We start from the raw sequence: 25,345 nt of genomic DNA on the forward strand, positions 1-25,345 counted from the left end.
AGTTGAAATGCCGGCCAATATCCAGTTTCCACTGGAACAGGTGGAGGCATTTTTGAATGAACCATCAAATGGCCCAGCTCGACAAAGAGTGGTGAGGTTTTTTACTTAATATGAATGGTGCCTTTAGGTTTATTGATTGTCCATGATTATGCAAATATTCTATTGAATCAGGCCTGTCCTGAACCGCCTTTTCCCAGTGGTAAGATTATGTCAGTGAGCCACAATCTGCCTGGTTTGACATCGTGTGTAAAGGTAGCATAGGTCCATGAGCCAAGAGAACAGGTTCTGTTTTTTTTACATTTCTGGACGCTTTCAACAGGAACAAAAACATTTTAAATGCAACTTAAGCTTAAAAATGTTTATCTGTTTGTTTAAAGAGATGTCTTTGCCTTTTAGATTTCTTCTTTGGCCACCATTGGAGGCCAGGATGTGAAGCGGGTGACCTGGAACATCCTGGGCAGGATGTTCACAGATGACGTTTCAGATCAGATCAATTGGAAGGGTGTCAACAACAAAAAGGCCTTTAGCAGAATGGCAACAAAGACCTTGCTTTTCAGTAAGTATATAATTCAAAGTAATTTTCAATCGTATTTTTAAAATGTGCCGTGGGGCCAGTAAAAAAATGGCCCCCGGGCCGTACTTTGGACACCCCTGGCCTACACGAATACAAACATAGAATGATAGTACAAATATAATAAGAAAACTATGTCAACTTCCCAAAGTTGGGTTATGGATATTTATTTATACTCCCCGCCGCCGTCATCCAACAGAATCAAACAAACTGTCATGTCTGTATTATCATGTTTTGTTTTAAGTCATGTTTTGTTTAGTTTCTGTCTTTTCACTCCCTTGTCTGGTCACCATAGCAACCATTAGTTTTCACCTGTCACGTCACGCACCTGTTTCACGTTTTGACTCACACACACCTGTCACCAATCATGTCACTGTTATTTAAGCATACCTTGTTCATCACTCGTCCTGCCTGCATTGTCGTTATGTCACTCCGGTTCAGGTCTCGTTATGACAAAGTAAGTTTCCATGTCCATGTCCTAGTTTTTGTTTAAGATTAGCCTCACTTGCGTTTTAGGCACGCTTGCCTCTTTTTTTTGTTGTTGTTGTGGTTGTATTGTTTATGTTCGCGGTAGTGCGTGATTTATGTTAAATAAATCCTAGCCTACCTTCACGCTGTTGTCTGGAGCCGTCTATCTTGCGTTGGAAGAACAACACCGCAGCAAGCTGCGACCCCCACGTGACAGAATGCAGGTAGCAGACGTTCTTCCGCAGACCGGCCACGAGGAGGTGATGGAGACGCGCTGGCAAAGCTGGAAGCCAACCAGAAAGGCTTTTTCTTGCCAGCATGACGCGTCGTTCCCCCAAAACCCTCCCACGGACAACAAGATTCCTCAACCAGCCCATTCTTCCTTCCCGCCGCAGGAGACCCGTGCTGATGACGTCATCCCGCCCACTGGTGATGATGTCAGAAACCAAGATTTTTTTTTTGAGTCTATTTACACCCTCTGTCAGCCGCCCACTATGGACTTTGTTTCAAAGAAAAATCCTTTTGAGAAAATTGTCTCTAAATTTCGATTTTTTTCAGACCCAGTCTAAAGTGGGGGTAGGGAATAGACAATTTGGACAATTTAATGGGGAAGTTTCTGCCCTCTTCCGCCCACCCCTACAGAGAGTTCCAGACCGCAGGGAGCGCGTCTGGTATCCGCCCCTTGAGGGGGGGGCTGGGGTCGGGAGCTGTGTTGGTGGGGTGACTCAGCTTAACCATGTCAAGCCACAGCCTCCCTCATGGCCGCCACCACCAGTCTTTTACCATGCCAAGCCGCAACCCCCAGCTAGACCACCTCCACCTGCACCAGTAGCTCCACGACGCCAAGCTCCGGTACCAGCTCCACGACGCCAAGCTCCGGTACCAGCTCCACGACGCCAAGCTCCGGTACCAGCTCCACGACGCCAAGCTCCGGTACCAGCTCCACGACGCCAAGCTCCGGCACCAGCTCCACGACGCCAAGCTCCGGCACCAGCTCCACGACGCCAAGCTCCGGCACCAGCTCCACGACGCCAAGCTCCGGCACTAGCTCCACGACGCCAAGCTCCGGCACCAGCTCCACGACGCCAAGCTCCGGCACCAGCTCCACGACGCCAAGCTCCGGCACCAGCTCCACGACGCCAAGCTCCGGTACCAGCTCCACGACGCCAAGCTCAGGCACCAGCTCCACGACGCCAAGCTCCGGTACCAGCTCCACGACGCCAAGCTCCGGTACCAGCTCCACGACGCCAAGTTCCGGTACCAGCTCCACGACGCCAAGCTCCGGTACCAGCTCCACGACGCCAAGCTCCGGTACCAGCTCCACGACGCCAAGCTCCGGTACCAGCTCCACGACGCCAAGCTCCGGTACCAGCTCCACGACGCCAAGCTCCGGTACCAGCTCCACGACGCCAAGCTCCGGTACCAGCTCCACGACGCCAAGCTCCGGTACCAGCTCAACAAGTCCAAGACCAAGACCCTCCACGCCAAGACCAAGACCCGCCATGCCAAGACCAAGACCAAGACCCGCCATGCCAAGACCAAGACCAAGACCCGCCATGCCAAGACCAAGACCAAGACCCGCCATGCCAAGACCAAGACCCGCCATGCCAAGACCAAGACCCGCCATGCCAAGACCAAGACCCGCCATGCCAAGACCAAGACCCGCCATGCCAAGACCAAGACCTGCCATGCCAAGACCAAGACCCACGCCAAGACCAAGACCTATACCAAGACCCACGCCGAGCTTCGCCGCCTGACGCGCCACGCCGAGCTTCGCCGCCTGACGCGCCACGCCGAGCTTCGCCGCCTGACGCGCCACGCCGAGCTTCGCCGCCTGACGCGCCACGCCGAGCTTCGCCGCCTGACGCGCCACGCCGAGCTTCGCCGCCTGACTCGCCACGCCTGCCACGATGACGACGCGCCTGCCTCCTCGTCGGCCACGGATATGGCCGCTACCTGGTCTCCCGCCACGCCAAGTGCGCCCACCTCCCAGTCGGCCACGAATGTGACCATTCCCTGGGTGCCCGCCTCGCCTGCTGCAGCGGCGTTCCACTCGCCGCCGCCACCTAACTCTGCCCCGGTGGATACGGGGACACGTGGTCTGGCGACCCACCGCCATGTCCCCCTCCCGCCCTCCCATGACTTTTGTTAAGTTTTTTTTCTTGGACATCTGGTATCTGTCCGTAAGGGAGGGGTTCTGTCATGTCTGTATTATCATGTTTTGTTTTAAGTCATGTTTTGTTTAGTTTCTGTCTTTTCACTCCCTTGTCTGGTCACCATAGCAACCATTAGTTTTCACCTGTCACGTCACGCACCTGTTTCACGTTTTGACTCACACACACCTGTCACCAATCATGTCACTGTTATTTAAGCATACCTTGTTCATCACTCGTCCTGCCTGCATTGTCGTTATGTCACTCCGGTTCAGGTCTCGTTATGACAAAGTAAGTTTCCATGTCCATGTCCTAGTTTTTGTTTAAGATTAGCCTCACTTGCGTTTTAGGCACGCTTGCCTCTTTTTTTTGTTGTTGTTGTGGTTGTATTGTTTATGTTCGCGGTAGTGCGTGATTTATGTTAAATAAATCCTAGCCTACCTTCACGCTGTTGTCCGGAGCCGTCTATCTTGCGTTGGAAGAACAACACCGCAGCAAGCTGCGACCCCCACGTGACACAAACATGACAAAACCACACAGATTTATCCACATACAGTACTCTGATCAAGGAACCAAATAATGATATTGTTTGAACATTTTTGATTGTTTCTTTTTCAATTGTAATCTCCTTAATACCTAGAGCCAGATGAGGTGGTTCGGGCATCTGGTCAGGATGCCACCCGAACGCCTCCCTAGGAGGTGTTTCGGGCACGTCCGACCGGTAGGAGGCCACGGGGAAGACCCAGGACACGTTGGGAAGACTATCTCTCCCGGCTGGCCTGGGAACGCCTCGGGATCCCCCAGGAGGAGCTGGACGAAGTGGCTGAGGAGAGGGAAGTCTGGGCTTCCCTGCTTAGGCTGCTGCCCCCGCGACCCGACCTCGGATAAGCGGAAGAAGATGGATGGATGGGATATTTTGTATTGTGTTAGCATACTTGGCTTTGGATGCTACATACCATAAACATATCTGTCTTGTAATCTTGTTTGATTACAGGTGCTGTGAGGAAAAAATGTGGTGACAAGGTCAGCCACGGACGCTGAGGTCACCAAACACGCCATCAGGTGGTTCAACCTGGCGGCGGATCGGGCAACCAGGAGACGAGTCCCGCCTCCACCTCCTCAGGAGGAATAGAAATGTATCAATTAAACAATCTTTTATTGAACTTCTTGTCATTCACCAGTTATTCTTTTTCTGATATGTTAGCTGTGCATGGAGCAGCATTTTGTTGAAGTTGTAGCCTAATAGATTAAATATGTATATTTACTTTTTATATATATTTATATATTATATATTTACTTTTATAGAGTGAATTGACCATTTTCTGTTTCTGCCTATTGACAATATTGTTAGTTTGAAAATACAAGGCAATGCATATGCAAGCCTATATTGCTGCAGTAGGGCCTAGTGAATTTTTTAGTTTACTATTTTATCCTACAGCAAGAACAGAAGGGATTTTGAAAATGAGATAAACGGGTCCAAAACGGACTCGGGCCAAATGAGCGAAGGGTTTTTATGAGTCCGTTGCTGGTCCGCGGCGGGGAGCTTAGGTTTTGATCATGGATGCGGAGCGGATCCAGCTCGGCACCACGCCTCCGTGGCGGATGTAATCCTGAGAGCAAGTGGACGCCGATACGGGTCCGTTTCGCGGGTCCGTTCCGGAAAGCGCGATACCTACGCGGGGGATCCGCCGCGGAATCTTTTTGCTGTGTGGGTAGTGGGCCAGGCCAATCTTTCCTTTTCTCTAAACTAAAACTGGGGAAATGCGTAGAGTGTTCTGGCCTTCAGTACAGTGTTGATCTCATGAAGACATGATTTTATTTCCGAAATCCTTGAGAGAAAAAAAATGCCTGGTTAGGTTTTGTGTATGTCATGTGTGCCTTCCTTAGGTGAAGCCAGGTTTACAGCTATATTGTTATTATGCTGTTTGTTACTTATGTATGTTATGTTGCAGCTATTTAAAATAGTTTTGTCAATTTGTTCTGCCCTGAAATAAATTGGCCCTTTGAAACATATCTTTGTCTCTGTGTGTGGTATATGTAGACCACATTGCTTAGCAGAGTTCAGTGATGCAAATGCATGTCAAGTTGATCAACAGATTGTATTATTCTCCTGTGCAATAACAGTACTGAAATGAAGGCTAAAAGGGCATTAATGGGAGCCTTAAAAAAAGAAGAAGAAAAAAAGAAGTAACTAAATAGTTACTTTTTGGTGTAAGTAACTGAGTAAGTAACTGAGTTACTTTTGAAATAAATTAACTAGTAACTGTAACTAGTTACTGGTTTTCAGTAACCAACCCAACACTGATAATATTGGACAGAAAGCAAAGCTTGTAGACAATTACAGAATGGGGAAGTTTATCTATCCATTCATTTTCTACCGCTTGTCTCTTTCGGGGTGCCAAAACAGATAGACTGACAACATTTACACTCAAATTCACACACTAGGGTCAATTTACCGCCTTTAGTGTGTGAATGGGTGAATGTGGAAATACTGTCAAAGCGCTTTGAGTACCTTGAAGGTAGAAAAGCGCTATACAAGTATAACCCATTTATCATTTATTATTTATTTACTTTACAATGACGCATAAAATAGTAGCCTACATATTTGTTTTCATCACTGTTTAAACAGGAATAGCAACTGCTAGCTCTTTTCCATAGAACACTTGAAGCAGCAAATACACACAGCTTTAACTTACAGTTGTGTTGATACCACAATTGATGGCTCGTCCACATATGGCATCTTCCATCCATCCATCATTTTCTACCGCTTATTCCCTTCGGGGTCGCGGGGGGCGCTGGAGCTTATCTCAGCTACAATCGGTACACCCTGGACAAGTCGCCACCTCATCGCAGGGCCAACACAGATAGACAGACAACATTCACATTCACACACTAGGGACAATTTAGTGTTGCTAATCAACCTATCCCCAGGTGCATGTCTTTGGAGGTGGGAGGAAGCCGGAGTACCCGGAGGGAACCCACGCAGTCACAGGGAGAACATGCAAACTCCACACAGAAAGATCCCGAGGCCGGGATTGAACTCACGACTACTCAGGACCTTCGTATTGTGAGGCAGACGCACTAAACCCTCTTTCACCGTGCTGTCCATATGGCATCTTATAGTGCAAAAAAAAAAGGTGTTCACATATTGCGATGACGAACACGACACATGTTAAAGCCACACCTTTTTGTTTTGGCGCTGCCGGTGAGACATTCAACTTGAAGTTCCTCATATGAGGCTCCGTTTACACTAATATCCAGGGTAAATCCCACCTAACCTTATCCTTGTCCACACACACAACGGTCGTTTAAGACCCCCTACCCCCTCCGTCAGCCGGCGCAACGCAACCTAATACGCATGCGCGGAAAGTGCACACGTCATAGTCACCTCCAGTGTTGCTTTGTGTGCAAGTTCTTAAATTTAACTTATTTGAACATTATCCAGTGTTGTGGTATTTCAATTACCGGTAACTGGAATCCAGTGTGCTGTGGGGCTCTATTGTAATGAATCACACCTGAGACATCATAAATTAATCAAATCTTTATTTGACACCTAAACAATGTGATAACGAACATTTTACATCAATCAAACTAGGAATCTAGATATCTGGTCAGGACACTCCTCACTCTTTTGCCTTCACCTTCATTGTCCATTCGTTTTTGGTGAGTTTATATACTCTGGACCAGAGGTGGGTAGAGTAGCCAGAAATTGTACTCAAGTAAGAGTACTGTTACTTTAGAGATTTATTACTCAAGTAAAAGTAAGGAGTAGTCACTCAAATATTTACTTGAGTAAAAGTAAAAAGTATGTTGTGAAAAAACTACTCAAGTACTGAGTAACTGATGAGTAACCTGTCCGTTTAATGATGACGGCAACAAATAATGCACACAAACATAAAAATAGCAATGAGCAAATTCAAAGCCAGGAATATCTCTTAAGCAACTAAAACAATAATATATATTAAATAATAATACATTAACATAAAAAAAATTAAGGCAAATTGAGCCACAATAACTTAACAGCACCATAGGCTCAGTAGGCAGAGATTACAAAGGAAAATAAGTTAGCCTTTACGCAAACCATAAACTGATAGGTGTGGGCTGCACCTGGGAACACACTGTGCACTTCTGATTGGTGTTTGTATGCATGCGTGAGTGTGTGTGTATCTCTGTCTGTCTATGAGGCTGCAGTGTGTTAATAAATGTCCCCACACGATGTACATTTGACAGTGATTCATAGCAGGGAAGCTAACATCAGCCTACGGTGACAGCCAAAATATCTACTAACGTTACTTACCATGATGTGCTTCCTCAAATTTGACGTTGAGTTCATGTAAGCCAGGGGTGCCCACACTTTTTCAGCATGCGAGCTAATTTTTAAATGACCAAGTCGAGGTGATCTACTTCATATATGCATATACATACACACACATATCATATATATATATATATATATATATATATATATATATATATATATATATATATATATATATATATATATATATATATATATACAGTATATAATTTATATTTATTTATTTTGCCATTTTTGTTCACATGTTAAAGGTGTTTTAATGAATATACATGCATGTTTAACATATAGATTCCTTTCTTTCATGAAGACAAGAATATAAGTTGGTGTATTACCTGATTCTGATGACTTGCATTGATTGGAATTAGACAGTAGTGCTGATAACGTCCACGTTTTCAAATGGAGGAGAGGGAGGTAAGGTTGAAATAAAAAAGTGTATTTTTTCCTTCACACTTTTGATTGATTGATTGAAACTTTTATTAGTAGATTGCACAGTACAGTACATATTCCGTACTATTGACCACTAAATGGTAACACCCGAATAAGTTTTTCAACTTGTTTAAGTCGGGGTCCACGTGTGACGGTCATGTGACCGCCTGGCTCTGTTCGTTTGGTGAAACGGAGTCCAACGTCACCAGTGACTGCATCTGATTGGTGAAACGCAGGCCTGCAATAGATCCTACTTTGAAGGTCTGTCTGACAAACCAAAACAAACAACGCGTGCATTAACAGATCGATAAAAATAAGTAGCGAGCTGAATGTAGATAAATGGAGCAGAGTAAAAGTAGCGTTTCTTCTCTATAAATATACTCAAGTAAAAGTAAAAGTATGTTGCATTAAAACTACTCTTAAAAGTACAATTTATCCCAAAAGTTACTCAAGTAGATGTAACGGAGTAAATGTAGTGCGTTACTACCCACCTCTGCTCTGGACCTAGACGTCGAGTCCGCGACATACATGGCGGACAATAACTGATACAGTCTGCTTTGCCAGTCAAAATGCATTCGCCGTTTTCCTCGACGGCCAGGTAATACAAAGCACACGCTACCTTTTTTTATCACATCCACGGGAGCTCGCATTCTCGTTGTCTCTCCTTCGACAAATGGACAAAGTTTTTCACTAAGTAGAAAAACAGCTGACCTTCGAAAGTTCTCTTGTCGTCTGAGAAGTGTTGTATTCAAAATAGCTGCAATTGCTCTCTCTTAAAGTATTCATGTGTGATTTCCACAAGCATCTGTACATATAAAAGAATGAGAAACACGGGCATGTCTGGATGACTCACCTTCATATTTCCAGTGGTTAGCTCCGAGTTACGAAACCACTTTATTATGAAGCTGGCTGTGGCTCGTTCTTTCTGACGTCACTTCCTGTGTGGGGCGTGGTCTTTCTGCCGTCACTTCCTGTCCGAACTCAGTTTGTAAACGATCAATGACTCCATACAAAGCTAAGAGCCGGAGATTCAAGAAATACACAGCGCATTTACCCGTGTAAACATAGTTTAGTGTGGCTTAAATGGGGCTTAGGCTAAATAATTATTTGTTTAAGGGGTTAAACGACTTAGTGTAGACATGGCCTTGGAGGTTGCGCTGGAAGTAGAAACTGACTGCTCAAGCTTTTAGCTCGACACCTTGCGCTCTCGCACTCGTTCTAGCCTCGCATTGGCTACATTTTTTTAGTTGGAGACTAGCTGGTGTTTATGTTTGATTGCAAACGTGGATGAGGATATAGCAAAGGCTAGTTTAGGTTTTGATTCTAGTTAAGTTGACAATCACTTATGTCGACGTAAGTCAGCCATGAGGGCTGTCATCATACACTGCAGGTGATGGTTTGATTTTTGAATCCCAAACCTTTCATTTATGACACGTTACGTGCCTTATTCAGTAAAAATCTGTCTATTTATTTCAGTTTTTTTTTTATTGGTCTGTTCTTCTGAACCCAACCTTTGTGTACTGAAGGGATGACTATCATTTCATTACAAATGGCATTCAGTGTCATTTAAAACATCAATAAGATAATGCACAACACGTTTGATGTGTTGTTCTCAGTCGAGGAGGAGGGGGAGGTTGTGGTGCATTCGGGGCTGTCGGCTCAGCCAGCGTCTGGCAGGCAGCCAATGGCAGTGCAGGAAGCTGTGCCACTTGAGTTCAGTGTGTCGTGTGTAGAGGGGGTGGGTGGAAGAGAAAGGAAAAAGGAGGCAGAGAAATGTTGGTAGGTGGCATCAGGGAAAAGCAAGAAACTGCATTGATAGAATTTGACCTCACAGCCTGATCCATTTTAAAACACAGCAGAACTCTAGACTGCATCTACTTAAAAAAATTCATTTTCAGAGATATACATTCAAAAATTCAACTCAATATTTTCAGAAAAAAATGTATAGTTATTACAGCCCATGGGCTGCAAGTTGAATTACAATAACATAAATAATAGGAGGAAGTTATGTGGATGAACACTTTCCTGCTTGGTTGAATAATAGGCTTTAGGTTGGTTGAGGTGTGAAAAATGAACAAGAAGATCCCAGCAGATCCTCAACGAGTCCTCATTAGCATTGGCTTTGTGCTGCGGGACTGAGGCGACAAAGCAAAGTGCTTCTGGTCGCAACGCTTTTAAAAATCCTCTTTGGCTACTTGACCCCCTGTGACCAACAACCCCCACGTAAAAATGCAGATGAGGGTTTTGGGGTATATCCTGGGGTTGTCACATGACTGTGTGGCATGTAGGAAGCATTTAGTAGTGGTTGTCACGTGACAAACCGCTTCCAACACTTTGTGTTTAAAGATGAGTTGAGTTTGATATGTTTATGTGGTATTTTCTATTACAGAATAGGTATTTGTATTTGTAAAAAAATAAGTATTGCTGATACCATACAGGAGGAAGTTGCTCTGGAGAGGGAAGTTTGGGGGTCTCTGCTGGAGCTGTTGTCCCTGCGATCCGATTCCGGATAAGCGGTTGAAGATGGATGGATGGATGGATGATACCGTACTTCCATTTTTTATATTCCCTCACTGCAGTAGATGTGGTGGTCATTTTGATAATTATAATTTCAAGAATAAAACCAATCCAAAGTAAATATTATATGTTTTGCATAAAACACCTGAATTGTGTTAATGGTAACAAAACAATTATCATTTGTGTTATTAGCATCAGCATTTCACAAATACTTTGTTAAAAACAGTATATATTAATAACAATTTTAAAAAGGAAATTACAAAGAAGATGTGTTTATATTATGTTTTATATATATATATTTGTAATATAGATATATATTTACATATATATATATTTACATATATATATATATATATAGATGTATATTGTCTTTATGAATGTATATTTTAAATTGTTATGTTTGGTTCTTAGTTTATTTTGTTTAATACTGTAGTGTAGGTAAAAGTTGCTGCTTTAACAAAGTAGTTTCTAGCAAATAATTATTCAAGTCTCTATTCTATCCTAGTTATTAGAATCAGCTTAATTGGCCAATTATATTTTATACATATATTACTGTACATAAAACATTTGAAATGTTATTGATTGTATATTTCTTGTATTTGATATTTGCATCTTGTATTATTGCTAATGTGAATAGACTTTATGGACCGTATTTTAGACACATTGTGTGTCGATGTTATACACATTTAAAAACATTTATAAAAGAAATGAAGTGAAGTGATTTATATTTCTCTGGTGACTCAAAACCCATTATCTAAGTTACATTCAAACCAGTGTGGGTAGCAGCCTGATAAAGTATCTTGCCCAAGGACACAATGGCAGTGACTAGGATGGCAGAAGCGGGGATCAAACCTGCAACCCTTAAGTTGCTGACACGGCTGCTCTACCAACCACGCCACACCACCCCCAAATCAAATCAGATTTTTTTGGAAAAATTTTAATATTTTTTAGAAAATTTTAATAGATACATTTATACTAGCATATGGTAGTATAATTGAATATTGATTTAAATAAAATAAATATACACACACACACACACACACACACACACACACACACACACACACACACACACACACACACACACATATATATATATATATATATATATATATATATATATATATATATATATATATATATATATATATATATATATATCAGTGACGTGCAGTCACTGCCTCACCTGCCATCATGGAAAGAAAAAAAAAGTAAAAAGAAAAAAAATAAATTAAATTGTTATATGTATCCAGTGATTATACTATAAAGTTATTTTCCATTTAACTTCACCAGTTTTAGATTATTTTTATTCAAAATCGCTGAATTTTCACATTTGCCGTTCAAATACTGAGAAGAGACGGTGCGGTGAACAGCAGCCAGATGAGGCACGTCACTCAGTGCCTCAACATGGATTCCGGACTCGGCTAACTGCTGGCCTGCTGTGGAGTGAGACCGTATTGCTATATGAATTATATTATACATTTCCATAGTTTAGTTAGCTGAGGTATATAATGTACAGTGTATTTTGTCAACAACTGTATGTGTGTAACGTATTTCTTGTGCTGAGCGATTATAAAACGGCTGCAAAAGACGCACTGGCTGAGGCTCCAGTAATCCCGCCTCCTGCACCCCCGCCGTAGAATTGTTATATTAACTAAAGCCCACACTTAAACTTTCCACGTGCAAGATTGAATCTATTTAAAAAAGTTATTTCATAAGAAGCCAAAAAAGTGCAAAAACAATAATGTTCGTGTTGGAGGAGTTGTGGATGACTGCAGGGCCACAACATTAGGTACACCTGCAGACTGCAGGTGTATCTAATTCACAACTCCTCCAACACGAACATTATTGTTTTTGCACTTTTTGGCTTCTTATTAAATAACTTTTGTAACCTATTTTCATGGGCTTTCTTCTTTGTGATGTTAAGTTCCTGTTATGCGCTGTTATACAGTATATGCCTTGAGCTCTTATTTTGAAGGCGCTAAGAGCGAAAGTGATGACACGTTGCGGAGGTTTTTGAAAGAAGGTAAATAAAGTGGTCCTCGTGTAAACTGGAGCCTCCGTGTTTGTTATTTTAGTTTCATACAGTATAGGCGACATTTATAAACCCTTGGTTACACTTTTTTAAATAGATTCAATCTTGCACGTGGAAAGTTTAAGTGAGGGCTTTAGTTGCGGCGCATGGACTTAATTTATAAGTAAAGGTAAGACCATAATAATGTTTTTTTTATTAAATGTGCTTTTTTGTGTGCTACAGTTTGTATGTGTAAAGTTAAGTTAAAGTACCAATGATTGTCACACACACAGTATGTGTAATGAAATGTGTCGTCTGCATTTGACCCATCCCCTTGTTCACCCCCTGGGAGGTGAGGGGAGCAGTGGGCACCAGCGGCGCCGCGCCCGGGAATCATTTTTGGTGATTTAACCCCCAATTCCAACCCTTGATGCTGAGTGCCAAGCAGGGAAGAATGCCGGTATGAGCTTTTAAACATAACCTGTTAACTGCTGCCAATCAAATGGTGAATAAGATACTCTTTAGGGTTCATATCAGGGCCGGCCCGTGGCATAGGCCGTATAGGCAAATGCTAAGGGCGCCGTCCATCAGGGGGCGCCACGCAAGTGCCACAAATGTTGGAGAGAAAAAAAAAAAAAAAAGAGAAAAAAAGGTGGTACTATTATTTCTAAATACAAAAAATAATCCCACGTTAATTAAAATGCAAAGTAAAGCCTATTTAATAGAAATATTATTTGTTACAACACCCCCCCCCCCCCCCCCCCCCCCCCCCCCGCACGGTGCGCCCCCTCCCTTCCCGTATCATGACTCTTTTTGGACGTCACCACATCAAAAAATCAACACAAGATGTCAAAACGGCCAAAACTGTCAGGTGCCCAGGGAAGAAAAAAGAGAAAAGAAGAGGAGGAGAAACGAGAAAAGACAGAGGTAGCAAGTAGGTAACGTTAGCCTACATGAAATTATTTGTCTGTTACAGAATGTGATAGTAACCTGGCTTTTTAGCATTAAGCTAATGTTACATGAGTCGGCAATTGCTAATCAATAAATAGCTAGTTCTGTTTTAACGTCGGGTTAATATTGTGGAGGGGGCTAAATTGTTATGGAAAATAATAATGTAACGTTAGGTAATTACAGTACTCCCACCTACATTCCTCTGGGACATTTGTATTAGATATTTTAAGCAGGTGTTTTTTGTTTACATTGTTATTGCCTTCTGGTTAGCTAATGTTTGCCCTGCAGGTAATAGTCACTTTTCCACCCCTTTATATATTAGGTATAGTTGTAAGTAAAAAAAAAAGGTCAAAGATAAATAAATGATAAATGGGTTGTACTTGTATAGCGCTTTTCTACCTTCAAGGTACTCAAAGCGCTTTGACACTACTTCCACATTTACCCATTCACACACACATTCACACACTGATGGAGGGAGCTGCCATGCAAGGCGCTAACCAGCACCCATCAGGAGCAAGGGTGAAGTGTCTTGCTCAGGACACAACGGACATGACGAGGTTGGTACTAGGTGGGGATTGAACCAGGGACCCTCGGGTCACGCACGGCCATTCTTCCACTGCGCCACGCCGTCCCCCCAAAGACAAAGCTATTCGGTTTCTTGTGAGTATATACACTTCACTGCCGATGTGGGGGGGCACCTAAAATCTTGCCTAGGGCGCCAGATTGGTTAGGGCCGGGCCTGGTTCATATGTTTGTAAATCTGACTGTGATGAAGTCAGTGCCTCACCAGCCATGAACCTCACCGCACGTCACTGATATATATATATATATATATATATAAATAAATAAATAATAATTTACATATATATATATATATATATATATATATAAAACATTGTTTTGTTGTACAGGCTGATATAAACATATACACACATTTTAATTTAATTAATATATTTTTGATAAATAACGCGTATTATTGGAAAAAATATAATGCATTTTTAAATTTTTATTAATATTATGGAACATTTAAGAATATGGCCAGGGTCATAGTAATGCCCCCGGACCGCTCTTTCAACACAACTGGCAGTTATACAAAAGGCGCAATCGTAAGAGAAGAAGAAATATGGGCGTCCAATTAGAACAAAGCCAACAGAAATATTACGAGTAGCCCCGCCCAACTCCAAACCAACAACCAATCGCCTTAAAGAAAGCGAAATAAAAAATCAGCACTGCATCATCCCTGCCCAGCCGGTGACGTCATGTCCAGGACTCTCAGTCTGGCTGTGAAAGGACTCAGACAGAAGATTACTTCAAGTATTGTACTTTGTACTACTTGTATTACTGTAGTACATGTATTACGTGACAGTTAGACCACATTTAGTGGTGGCAAGACGCCTTTTCCCTGCTGATTCGTTGGGACCGGACTGGGACTTTCCTTGCACTATCGCGGAAGACAAAAGGTTGGATGTTGACAGTTTTCCAGTCCTCCAGACGCAGACATTTTGGTGTTATTTGATTATTGGTTTGAAAAAGCTGCTCACGCCGCGATTTCCACGTCCTCTTCCTCGGGGAAGATGCCCAGCTCGCTTTTCGCCGACGGCAGCCTCCATGGAGACTCACTGGACGAGCAGAGCGCCCTGCAGATCGCCCTGGACCAGCTCTCTCTGCTTGGGCTGAACACCGACGACCACCCGCTGTGCGACCCCGACGAGCCCCGGGCTAGAAGTGTCAACATGACCGAGTGTGTCCCGGTGCCCAGCTCTGAGCATGTGGCCGAGATTGTAGGCAGACAAGGTGCGTGTGAAGACACTTTTACTGACTCTCTGCTGGTGCTTGAACGCATTTTGTACAATCCTCCAGAAAAGCACTTTAACGCATCTTCCACTTCCGTCCCAGTCTGGACACATCAGGTCGATACTTCCTGTATTGTTTGTCCTAAATTCAAATACTCGCCCACAAATAACACATTGTCAACATCTTAGCGCGAGAACTTCGTTTAATGAGCTTTATTGGCCACGCTAGCGTGTTGCTACATAGGCTAATTAACACACTTACGTGGGCGATACCGCACGTTTTAGTATCGAAGCGATACCGCACGTTTTAGTGTCGAAGCGATACCAAGTAAACAACAGAGGCAAATTTGCCGATGCTGACACCCATCCATACATGAACATGTTCAGGATCATTGAAGGATTGTGTGGTTTGAATTCATCGATTGTTATTATTCCAACACAGGACAAATGTTTTAAGCAAACAAACATGTTTGCGAATAATTTCACAATATATAGCGACCCCCCGTGACCCCGAAAGGGACAAGAGGTAAAAAAAGGATGGATGGATGGATGGATGGATAGATTCAACAATATAAACACAATTATACAATTTGATTACACCACATTAGACAAGTGCTTCTCAATTATTTTCTGTTACCCCCACCCCCAGGAAGAAGAAAACATTTCCCCACTCTCCACCGTGGCTATAAATAGTATAATTTGTCTAAAAAAAGTTATAACTATACCTCTGCATCTTATTCTAAGCGTATTAACAGTAATAGAAAATACACACCAGTGATGGGCTTTAACAAGCTACATGTAGCTAAGCTACATAGCTTAACTACATTTTCCAGTAGCTACTTTTTTAACGATTAACGATTGAGGTGGCGACTTGTCCAGGGTGTACCCCGCCTTCCGCTCGAATGCAGCTGAGAGACGCTCCAGCACCTCTGTCACCCCGAACGGGACAAGCGGTAGAAAATGGATGGAGGGAATGGATTTAGCTTAGCTACTTATAGCTACTTTTGTAGCTTACATCAAAGCTACAAACTGCAAATAGAGAAAATGGACTTTCCAGGCCAAAGAAATATGGAGAAAACACAATGACCTGGATGAATGAGAACATCCATACATACGAAGAAAACTAATGATGATTGATTGAGTCACAATTGGCTAAGCTTAGACCGAAACATTACTTTATACTAGAGACAAGGTAAGGCGGGTCATCGAAACTAGTCAGCAAAATCATACCAGACACACACTCATGTCACATGACGACGAGAGAGCTGACGACTCAAAAAAAAAGAAACATACTTGAAAATGGCAGAGGGAATCTCTCCTACAGATTACATTTTCCTTTAGTAATGAAGATGACGTGCAGCAAACCCTCAATAATGCTTGTCCTTAGCCATATTGAGACAAATGTATAAGTTTAGACTAGAGAAAATAATGCCCAAAATCTTAGTATTTAGTTGTTTACGCTGTAAACCAAAATCATAACTGCTGTCATCATTGAAGACATCTTAACACAAATTTAGGAACACACATTAAGGTGAGTTGAGTTTATGAAAAGTTTTACTGCACATTACCATCACCAACCGTTCCCAAACAACACACAAGTCAATAATATTATTTTTATTTGATTTTTTTGTCACAATATAGATAGATGCTGCTTTTTAGTGTTGGTAGAGAAATTGAATAATATTACAGGGGTAGGCCAAAGAAAAGGCAAACTAATTAAATACGTACAGTAGGGTATACATACATTAAATTCAAAAATGAAACCGCTATGAATACAACTGAGAAGGGACTTTATTCTCATACCAGCACACATTTACACATGAGGTGGCACATTATATATCTTGAAAACGACGTCTTATAATAGAGTTAATGGCATTATGGAAGACAAAGAAAAGCAAAAACTACTAGGACTCATTCCTCGACCTTATAATACACATAATAATATGAACAAACAACCCCAAAATCATAAACCCAAATATCGATCTGCTAATAGCATTGATGTTGTCGACATCTGGATCACCCCCATCGCCCCAGAAGTGCATTGATTACAAACATATTTAAATATATATATATATAATTTCCAGTCAAACGTAGGCATGTAGCTCATGCATCGATGTAGTCCACACATACACTATATCTGCTTTGTAGCCGTATGATGTTAATTTAAGTCAGTTATGATGATAAGGATCAAACCAGGACAACAGCATGATGTAACCGCACAAAGACCCAACTTTTAAAAATGTTACATTTGAATAGACTCCTGCAACATCACTGCCATTATGACTATTATCATTTTAATTTTATTTTACAAGTTAGCCAAAGTAAAACATTCAAGATACACAACTAACACATCATCACATTGAAACCTAAGCAACCAACACTCAAAAGGTGTTTAAAAAGTGACCAACACAGCTGTATTTTAGGGCTGCAACTAACGATTAATTTGATAATCGATTAATCTGTTGATTATTACTTCGATTAATCGATTAATAATCGGATAAAAGAGACAAACTACATTTCTATCCTTTCCAGTATTTTATTGAAAAAAAAACAGCATACTGGCACCATGTTCTGGACATTGGGGATGCAGCATACAGCAATAATAACACAGAAATGTAACTCATCAGATCAGAACTGAATCAGATATTGTACACGTTTCTGTTGTGAATAATAAAGGATTCATTTTAGGCTGCCTCTGAATAATAGCATGAAATATTCCAGCACCTTCATAATGTTTAGTTATACTAAAGCGTCACTCAAATCTAAGTATATTTATATAGCTTTATCGGGCCCGGCTACATTGATCCATTATGAAACCAACCTGAGATATTTATTTCCGTTACGTTTATTTAGAAATTGGTAACCGTGCGTTTTCTCTCTCAAAACGGAGTCAAATGTGCCGGAGACACATTATCAGCCCCACGTTGCAACAAAGGCATAACGTTAACGTTACTCACAAAAAAGCTGAACTCATGAATGCTTGTTGCCACTATGGACTTAAAAAGTTACGTACTGTGAGTTCCCTTCATCCATGGCTCCAACATGTTTCCTTTTCAGGTGCTTCTGAAGCAATGTTGTACTTTCGTGCCATTTTGCAGGAAACGGTCTTCTTTGAAGTCTTTAAAGTGAAGTGTTCCCACACTTTTGACGACTTAGGTCGTACACTTTTCTCCATTGAAGCAATAACCTCAAGATGTTTCTCCGCTAAACTATCCGTACTGTTTTCCTGCGCCATTTTTTGAATGTTTCCGCAAAGGAGACGACGTCGTCACGTGAGCTGCACCTCCACCTCATGAGACGTAGCCTCAGCGCCGCCCTGGCGCTGTTTTGTACTGTTTTTGTACTTATTTTGATTATTGTTTCTAAGCTGTTTGTAAATGTTGCAGGTTTATAAAGGTTTATAAAACAAACAAAAAATAAAAAATAAAATAAAAAGTCTTTGCGCATGCGCATAGCATAGTTCCAACGAATCGATGACTAAATTAATCGCCAACTATTTTGATAATCGATTTGAATCGATTTAATCGATTAGTTGTTGCAGACCTACTTTATTTAGTAATGGTTGTTATGTGACTATCCCAGATTATTCCCCTAAATGGCAGTTTGTCATTTCCTAAAGCATTTTTCTTCCCATTAGGTGTCATTTTAAACCCATGTTACCATTGTAATGCTTTTATAGGGTGTCAAATATAAAAATTCAACTGTTCTTCCTATACATCTTCTTATACATTCAACAAGTTAGCCAATATTAGCCTTGATTAGCCTGGCCTTTTTTTCTCTCAAAATTGTTATTCGAAGCAATGGAATACCAAAACATACTAATAGGCCACTGAATACATGTCACTGTTGAAATGATTTTCCATTTGTAAATGTTTTTTTGGGCAATTCAAAGTACATTTGTACTACTCAAAGTGTAAACCAAGGAATACATTTATCATGAACAGTGTAACACATTTGTAACATCACATATCTTTCAAATCAATTAGTAATGTTTTACTATAAACAGCACCGTCTTCTATGTTTTATCCACTTGACCTTAAATGGCTCTGGATTCTTAAAGGGGATGTTTGCAATATTTATGCAGATGCCTAGAGGCGCCAATTTTCAAATATGTTTTTAAGCATATATCTCGCCCATTTACGACTTTTAGGACGTTATGACGTACACTATGTAAGTACGTAAGACATGGACGCGCATTAGCTTTGTGTGTTGTTAGCTAATGATAGTGACTTTGATAACTTACATTAGCTATCATTTTTATATATTCTATCATAACAACAACATGATTTCAAATTGTTCATTGCATCTCTTGGACTGTTTTGGTGTATGTGCAAGCGCACCCTGCGTGTGCGTGTTGCTGAGACAGCGGTGCATGACAAGCCTGAATGCCAAACAAATTCCTTGGGCTGACATGTTTTTCTAATCAATATAATTTGTAATTTCGCAAAAAATATATATTATAAAAAGTAACTGTGACCAGGTTGCAAACAGACCCTTTCAGGGTTATGCCAAGAGAGCCCTCATGTTTGAACAAGATTTATTATCGCTGTCTTCCTGGTCCGACAATACAATTTATAATTTTACGTTACAAAAGCAGAAGTTGGAAAACTGCTAGCAGATAATTATCTAGTAGATACATTTTTTTAAACACAAAAAAATATTATACACAGTGCTTCACTTTTTATTCCAAAATGGAATAAATTCATTAATTTTTGCAAATGTATTAAAAATAAAGAAATCACATGTACATAAGTATTCACAGCCTTTGCTCAATACTTTTGTTGATGTACCTTTGGCAGCAATGACAGCTTCAAGTCATTTTGAATATGATGCCACAAGCTTGGCTCACCTATCTTTGGGCAGTTTCGCCCAGTCCTTTTTGCAGCACCTCTTAAGCTCCATCAGGTGGTTGGAAAGGGGTGATTTTTATCCAGGATGTCTCTGTACATTGCTGCGTTCATCTTTCACTTTATTCTGCCTAATCTCCAAGTGCCTGCCGTTAAAAACATCCCCACAGCAAGATGCTGTTACCACCATGCTTCACTATAGGGATGTTATTGGCCTGGTGATGAGCTGTGCTTGGTTTCCTCCAATCATGACGCTTGGTATTCACGAAAAAGAGTTCAATATTTTTCTCATCAGAACAGATAATTTTGTTTCCCATGGTCTGAGAGTCTTTCAGGTAAATTTTGGCAAACCTTTTTATGAAAAAATGGCTTTTGTCTGGCCACTCTACCATACAGCCCTGATTGGTGGATTGTTGCATGGTTGTCCTTCTGGAAGATTGTCATCTCTCCACAGAGGAATGCTGTAGCTCTGACATCAGGTTCTTGGTCACCTCCCTGACTAGACTAAGATGAATGCAGCAATGTACAGAGACATCCTGGATGGAAACCAGCGCTTCCCATCCAACCTGATTGAGCTTGAGAGGTGCTGCAAAGGGGAATGGGCAAAACTGCCCAAAGACAGGTGTGCCAAGCTTGTGGCATCGTATTCAAAAAACGTCAGGCTGTAATTGCTGCCCATAGTGCATAAAAAAAAAAAAAAGATTTGCACAAAAAAAAATCACCTTGTCATTATGGGGTATTGTGTGAATATAATTTTTTGGTCAAAAATTTAATTATTCAATTTGGAAGAAGTCTGCAACATAACAAAATGTTGAAAAAGTGAAGCGTTGTGAATACTTTCTAAATGCACTTTATAATAGTTAAGTGTTTCGTTTCAACAGTAAGTGCAAGGTTGTGAATAATTATTAATTTTTTTTAGCAAAGTTCCTTATTGGTGCAGTATTAAGTTTGTAGTTCTGTTCCCCATCTCTACTAAACATACTGCTTTCATCTTATCCACTTGTCTTTGTTTACATATTTCACCGGGAGTGAAAAGTGTTAGCAAACCGGAAACTTTAACCAGAGACAACACCTTTTCAAACATTGCACTGCACTGTATTTGTTTAACCGAGAAGATGCAACAAACAATTCCTGTCTCTCATCAAATATCTAGTATGTTGTAAATCAGTATGCCTCTTTACCGAAATGAAGGCTAGGTACCAAAAATATGATTACGTGTACATGTACCCTTACAGCCCTAGTAAACATCTAGTACGTGTTTTAAAAAGATGTACGTAATGGGTGTGAACCTGTTATATCTGGAACATAGCCTTCATGTTCACATTTTGCTCCCTTTCTCAGGTTGTAAGATTAAAGCCCTGCGAGCAAAGACCAACACCTACATTAAGACCCCAGTCCGAGGTGAAGAGCCCGTTTTTGTGGTGACGGGCAGGAGGGAGGATGTGGCAATGGCCAGGAGAGAAATCATCTCAGCAGCGGAGCATTTCTCAATGATTCGAGCTTCCAGAAACAAAAACACCAGCCTGAATGGGAATGCTACTCCTGTACCTGGCCCACCAAACATACCCGGTCAGACCACAATCCAGGTGCGAGTGCCTTACAGTGTCGTGGGTCTTGTCGTTGGCCCCAAGGGCGCGACAATCAAGCGCATTCAGCAGCAGACTCATACTTACATTGTAACTCCCAGCCGGGACAAGGAGCCGGTGTTTGAGGTGACGGGGATGCCAGAGAATGTGGACCGAGCCCGCGAGGAGATTGAAGCTCATATCGCCATGAGAACAGGCGGAGTGATCGCGCTTCAAAATGAAAATGACTTTCATGCCAATGGGACGGATGTGGGTTTTGACCTGCATGGACAACCCATGTTGTGGTCCAAGAGGGCTGGGATGACGCCCACCTCTGTGTGCAAAATCTTCTCCAAATATCGCAACGATTCGTCCTCCTCCCTTGGCAGCACATCCACTGACTCTTACTTTGGTACCAGTGGCTCCCGCATGGTAGATTACAGCCCCCCCAGTCCCACGCTGAGCTACACAACCAATAACATCAACAGCAACAACAACCACAACATCAGCGTCAACACGAATGGAAATGTTTGCGGAAATGAGGCGGTCTCTCCAGACTGCAGTGACCCGACTTTTGACTCACCACCAGGGCTTGAAACTGCGCCAACCCCAACTGGGAGGTTCTGGTCCCAGTATGAAAACCAAATCACCCCCTCCTTGACTGTAGGCGGTTCCCTGACCGCCACGCCGTCTAGTCACCCCGCCAATGCCAACGGCGTAATGGTGAGTCAAAGTAGGATCAACAGAGACTCATCCCAGTCCAGAATGTCACCTCCCCCCCACGCTGAGCAGGTGTTAGCGCAACGGGGACAAAGCAATTCCACTGGAGACTGGCTCGGTTTTTCTGGCAACGCACTGACGAGCGCTCACCTTTCGTATGACTCCTCCGCTTCCTCTTCGTCGTCTTCTACCTCGTCTACCAGCCGAAAAGGCAGCCGCGACTGTTCGGTGTGCTTCGAATGCGAGGTGATCGCAGCGCTGGTCCCGTGTGGACACAACCTCTTCTGCATGGAATGTGCAAATCGCATCTGCGAGAGAAGCAATCCCAAATGTCCTGTCTGCCAAACCAGCGTCACTCAAGCTATACGTATATTTTCATAACACCTGACTGGTTTTGAACGGCAGGAAAAAACCTTGATACGTATTAATAATCATGATCAATTTACAAAGTGTACAGTGGAATACATACAGTTATGTTCCAGGTTGCGGTATCAGACGCCTGTTTTCAGAGGTGTCCAAAATCTCTCTTGGGGGCCGCCTGTGGCCTGTGACTTTTTTTATTGGCCCGTGGCAAAAAAAGCCCCTTTAGCAATTCAACTAATAATACGTTTTTTTTTAATCAGATTACAGGAAGCAGTTTCAGACTTAAGGGTCAAGGGGTTCACCATTCAGTTTACCACAAAATATTCTACAAAGTCCAAATCAAGACGAGCCATTTAATGAATGCCATTGCTCTTCCACACGCGATACAGCATTCATGGACTTTTCTTTGGACCTTATGACGTGCATGAATGTACTTTAGAGTGCCACATTTTTTATTTGATACTTTTCAGTCTTTTTTTTCATTTCTATTAAGAAATTCCACCGTCAACCTTCCTTCCAGGACATTCCATGAAGAACGGCATAAAGACAGTTGGAAGTTTATTCAAAGCAGAAGAAGACAATGAGGACCCGAATATTAATGATGATGATAATCAAATAACAGAAAACAATGTGATTACTTAAAACATAAGCACATGGTGCTAACATGGTGGACACATTTCCTCTAGGAATCGTGATCGCAAGTCATCAAATGAAGATTTCCAGAATGGAGACAGGATTAATCGTATACAAAAGTGAAATATATAAATCAAGTGCCCCCCTGCATTCTTAGTATTTTTCTGTATGCAGGCCTCGTTGGACAAACTTTGGACACCCTTTCACTGTTTGGGTCTGTCGAACTAATACACATCAAGGACTGTATTAGCTAGGGGACATATTTTGAACCTAAAGTGCATGTTTTATGTATTACTAAACAGTAATTCATCTTTGTAGTCGGTTGTTCCATATATCCATGTGACAGGATGCCGCTCTGTGGATCAAACTGTGGACGGTTAGTGGGCTAAGCTAATGGAGTGTGTTCAAGTCTATGGACATCCAAAAATACTGTACTGACGTTTACAAAGCAATCCTACACAATGGCGTATTGAATGCATTTGCTCAAACATTCAAATAGCGACAAGAAGATTGAAGTATTTGATCCACTTTTGACTTGAAAGTTGTATTTCTTATTACCAAGATGTTTACGGATATTTTGAGTTCAGTGAACTTTTTGTAGCGGGGTTTAAATCTGGTTTATTTTTTAGTAATTGATCACTGTTTTATTTTGATATCACACAAATGTGTGCAGGAGAACAACAAGATATGTATTGAATTTGACAGTATTGTGTTGGAATGCCATTTTTTTAGGCTTTTGAATATGCTTCACTTGGCATATTTTATATTCAGTAATATAAAGTATTCTATATTGTTATTTTAAAAATTTTGATGTACAAATCTTAGTAAGGGAACAATTTGTATGACTTACATTTGTGTGGGAATTACAGGTTTCTGTTGCACCACTACAGCTTTAGTATTTCTATTTTAATACATTTATTTATCAATTGTTTACACATGTAGTTAGGTTAGGGTAAATGTGCTTAATTTAGCACATTTTAAGAACAAAATATATTTTATTTCATGATAAAAGGCCTTTAACCTCCTGGTTATTATTTCCCGAGACAAGATTTGAAAATGGATCAAGAGTTTTATTTTTCTGACATTTTAAAGTTCTACATGATAAGTAATGGTGCTACTTGTTGTTGTTTTTTAAGTATTTCAAATAAAGAATGGTACATTAAAAGGTGGATATTTATTCCAGACTTGTCTGAGTACAGGGTGTCAAATGCAGAACCTCCACACTTAAAAACGCCTTCCTCTCCCTGCCATCACAATATTTGACAGTTCATAGGATTTTAGTACAACAAATGACAAATCCCCTCATAATATTGGACACACCTGTTTTAATTGCACATTTTTGCGATGTGGATAATGTTGCAATCTTTGGCAACGTCTTGGAGATGCCAGCTGCTCTGATTGTGAAGTATGATGAATTTTAGTAATCATAAAAAATAACAAGGCAGATGTTACATTAAACAAGTATGTTTAATATTTTGGCCACTAAAACATTTACACAGTTTGAACAGTAACACTGTGTATTGAGGTCAGTGATTATTTGGCGTACCACTAGATGGAGCCTGTTGGTACAACAGTTTGAGAATCACTGTCGTGGAAATTATGAACATCAATAACAAACTTACTTTCATGGAATTGCAATCATCATCTTTTGAAATGTGTCTTAGTGACTTGAAGTAATGCTGTTGTTTCTAATAAAGGTCCATGACTGTCTGGGGTGCGTGGCAGCACCAGTTCTACATGAATGTTCCGGAAGACCAGCTCCTGATTTTTTTTCCCTTTGCTAAAGCTCAGCTTGTCTTGCGGTCCCATTGGAAACCATGGCGCTTAAACACATTCTTTGTAAGATAGTAAAGGCAGGCTCTCATGACAGGTTTAAAATGGAAACATTCACCAGAGGCCAGCAGAAAGTGCCCTATAAACCATATTATTAGGAAGCAATCTTACTGCCACAGAAAAGAGCTGACAAGTGCTTTCAGCGGAGTGTGCAACACATGGAGCGCACATTT

The 25,345-nt window shown here is 41.5% G+C and overlaps 1 protein-coding gene across 2 annotated transcripts; it reads left to right on the forward strand.

Moving 5' to 3' along the window:
- The first annotated feature begins 14,669 nt into the window (after positions 1-14,669).
- Positions 14,670-24,521, forward strand: mex3b (mex-3 RNA binding family member B). 2 transcript variants are annotated; one of them, XM_061963860.2, is made up of 3 exons: positions 14,670-14,878; positions 14,993-15,212; positions 21,400-24,521. In XM_061963860.2, the coding sequence occupies exons 2-3, from the start codon at positions 14,993-14,995 to the stop codon at positions 22,722-22,724; spliced, it is 1,545 nt and encodes a 514-aa protein (XP_061819844.2). In that variant the 5' UTR covers positions 14,670-14,878; the 3' UTR covers positions 22,725-24,521. The 2 variants fall into 2 exon arrangements, with proteins under 2 accessions (XP_061819844.2, XP_061819843.2); XM_061963859.2 differs by having other exon boundaries at positions 14,670-15,212.
- Positions 24,522-25,345: the final 824 nt, after the last annotated feature.

The sequence above is a fragment of the Nerophis lumbriciformis genome, linkage group LG06 (genome assembly GCF_033978685.3).
Source record: "Nerophis lumbriciformis linkage group LG06, RoL_Nlum_v2.1, whole genome shotgun sequence".
NCBI lineage: Eukaryota > Metazoa > Chordata > Actinopteri > Syngnathiformes > Syngnathidae > Nerophis > Nerophis lumbriciformis.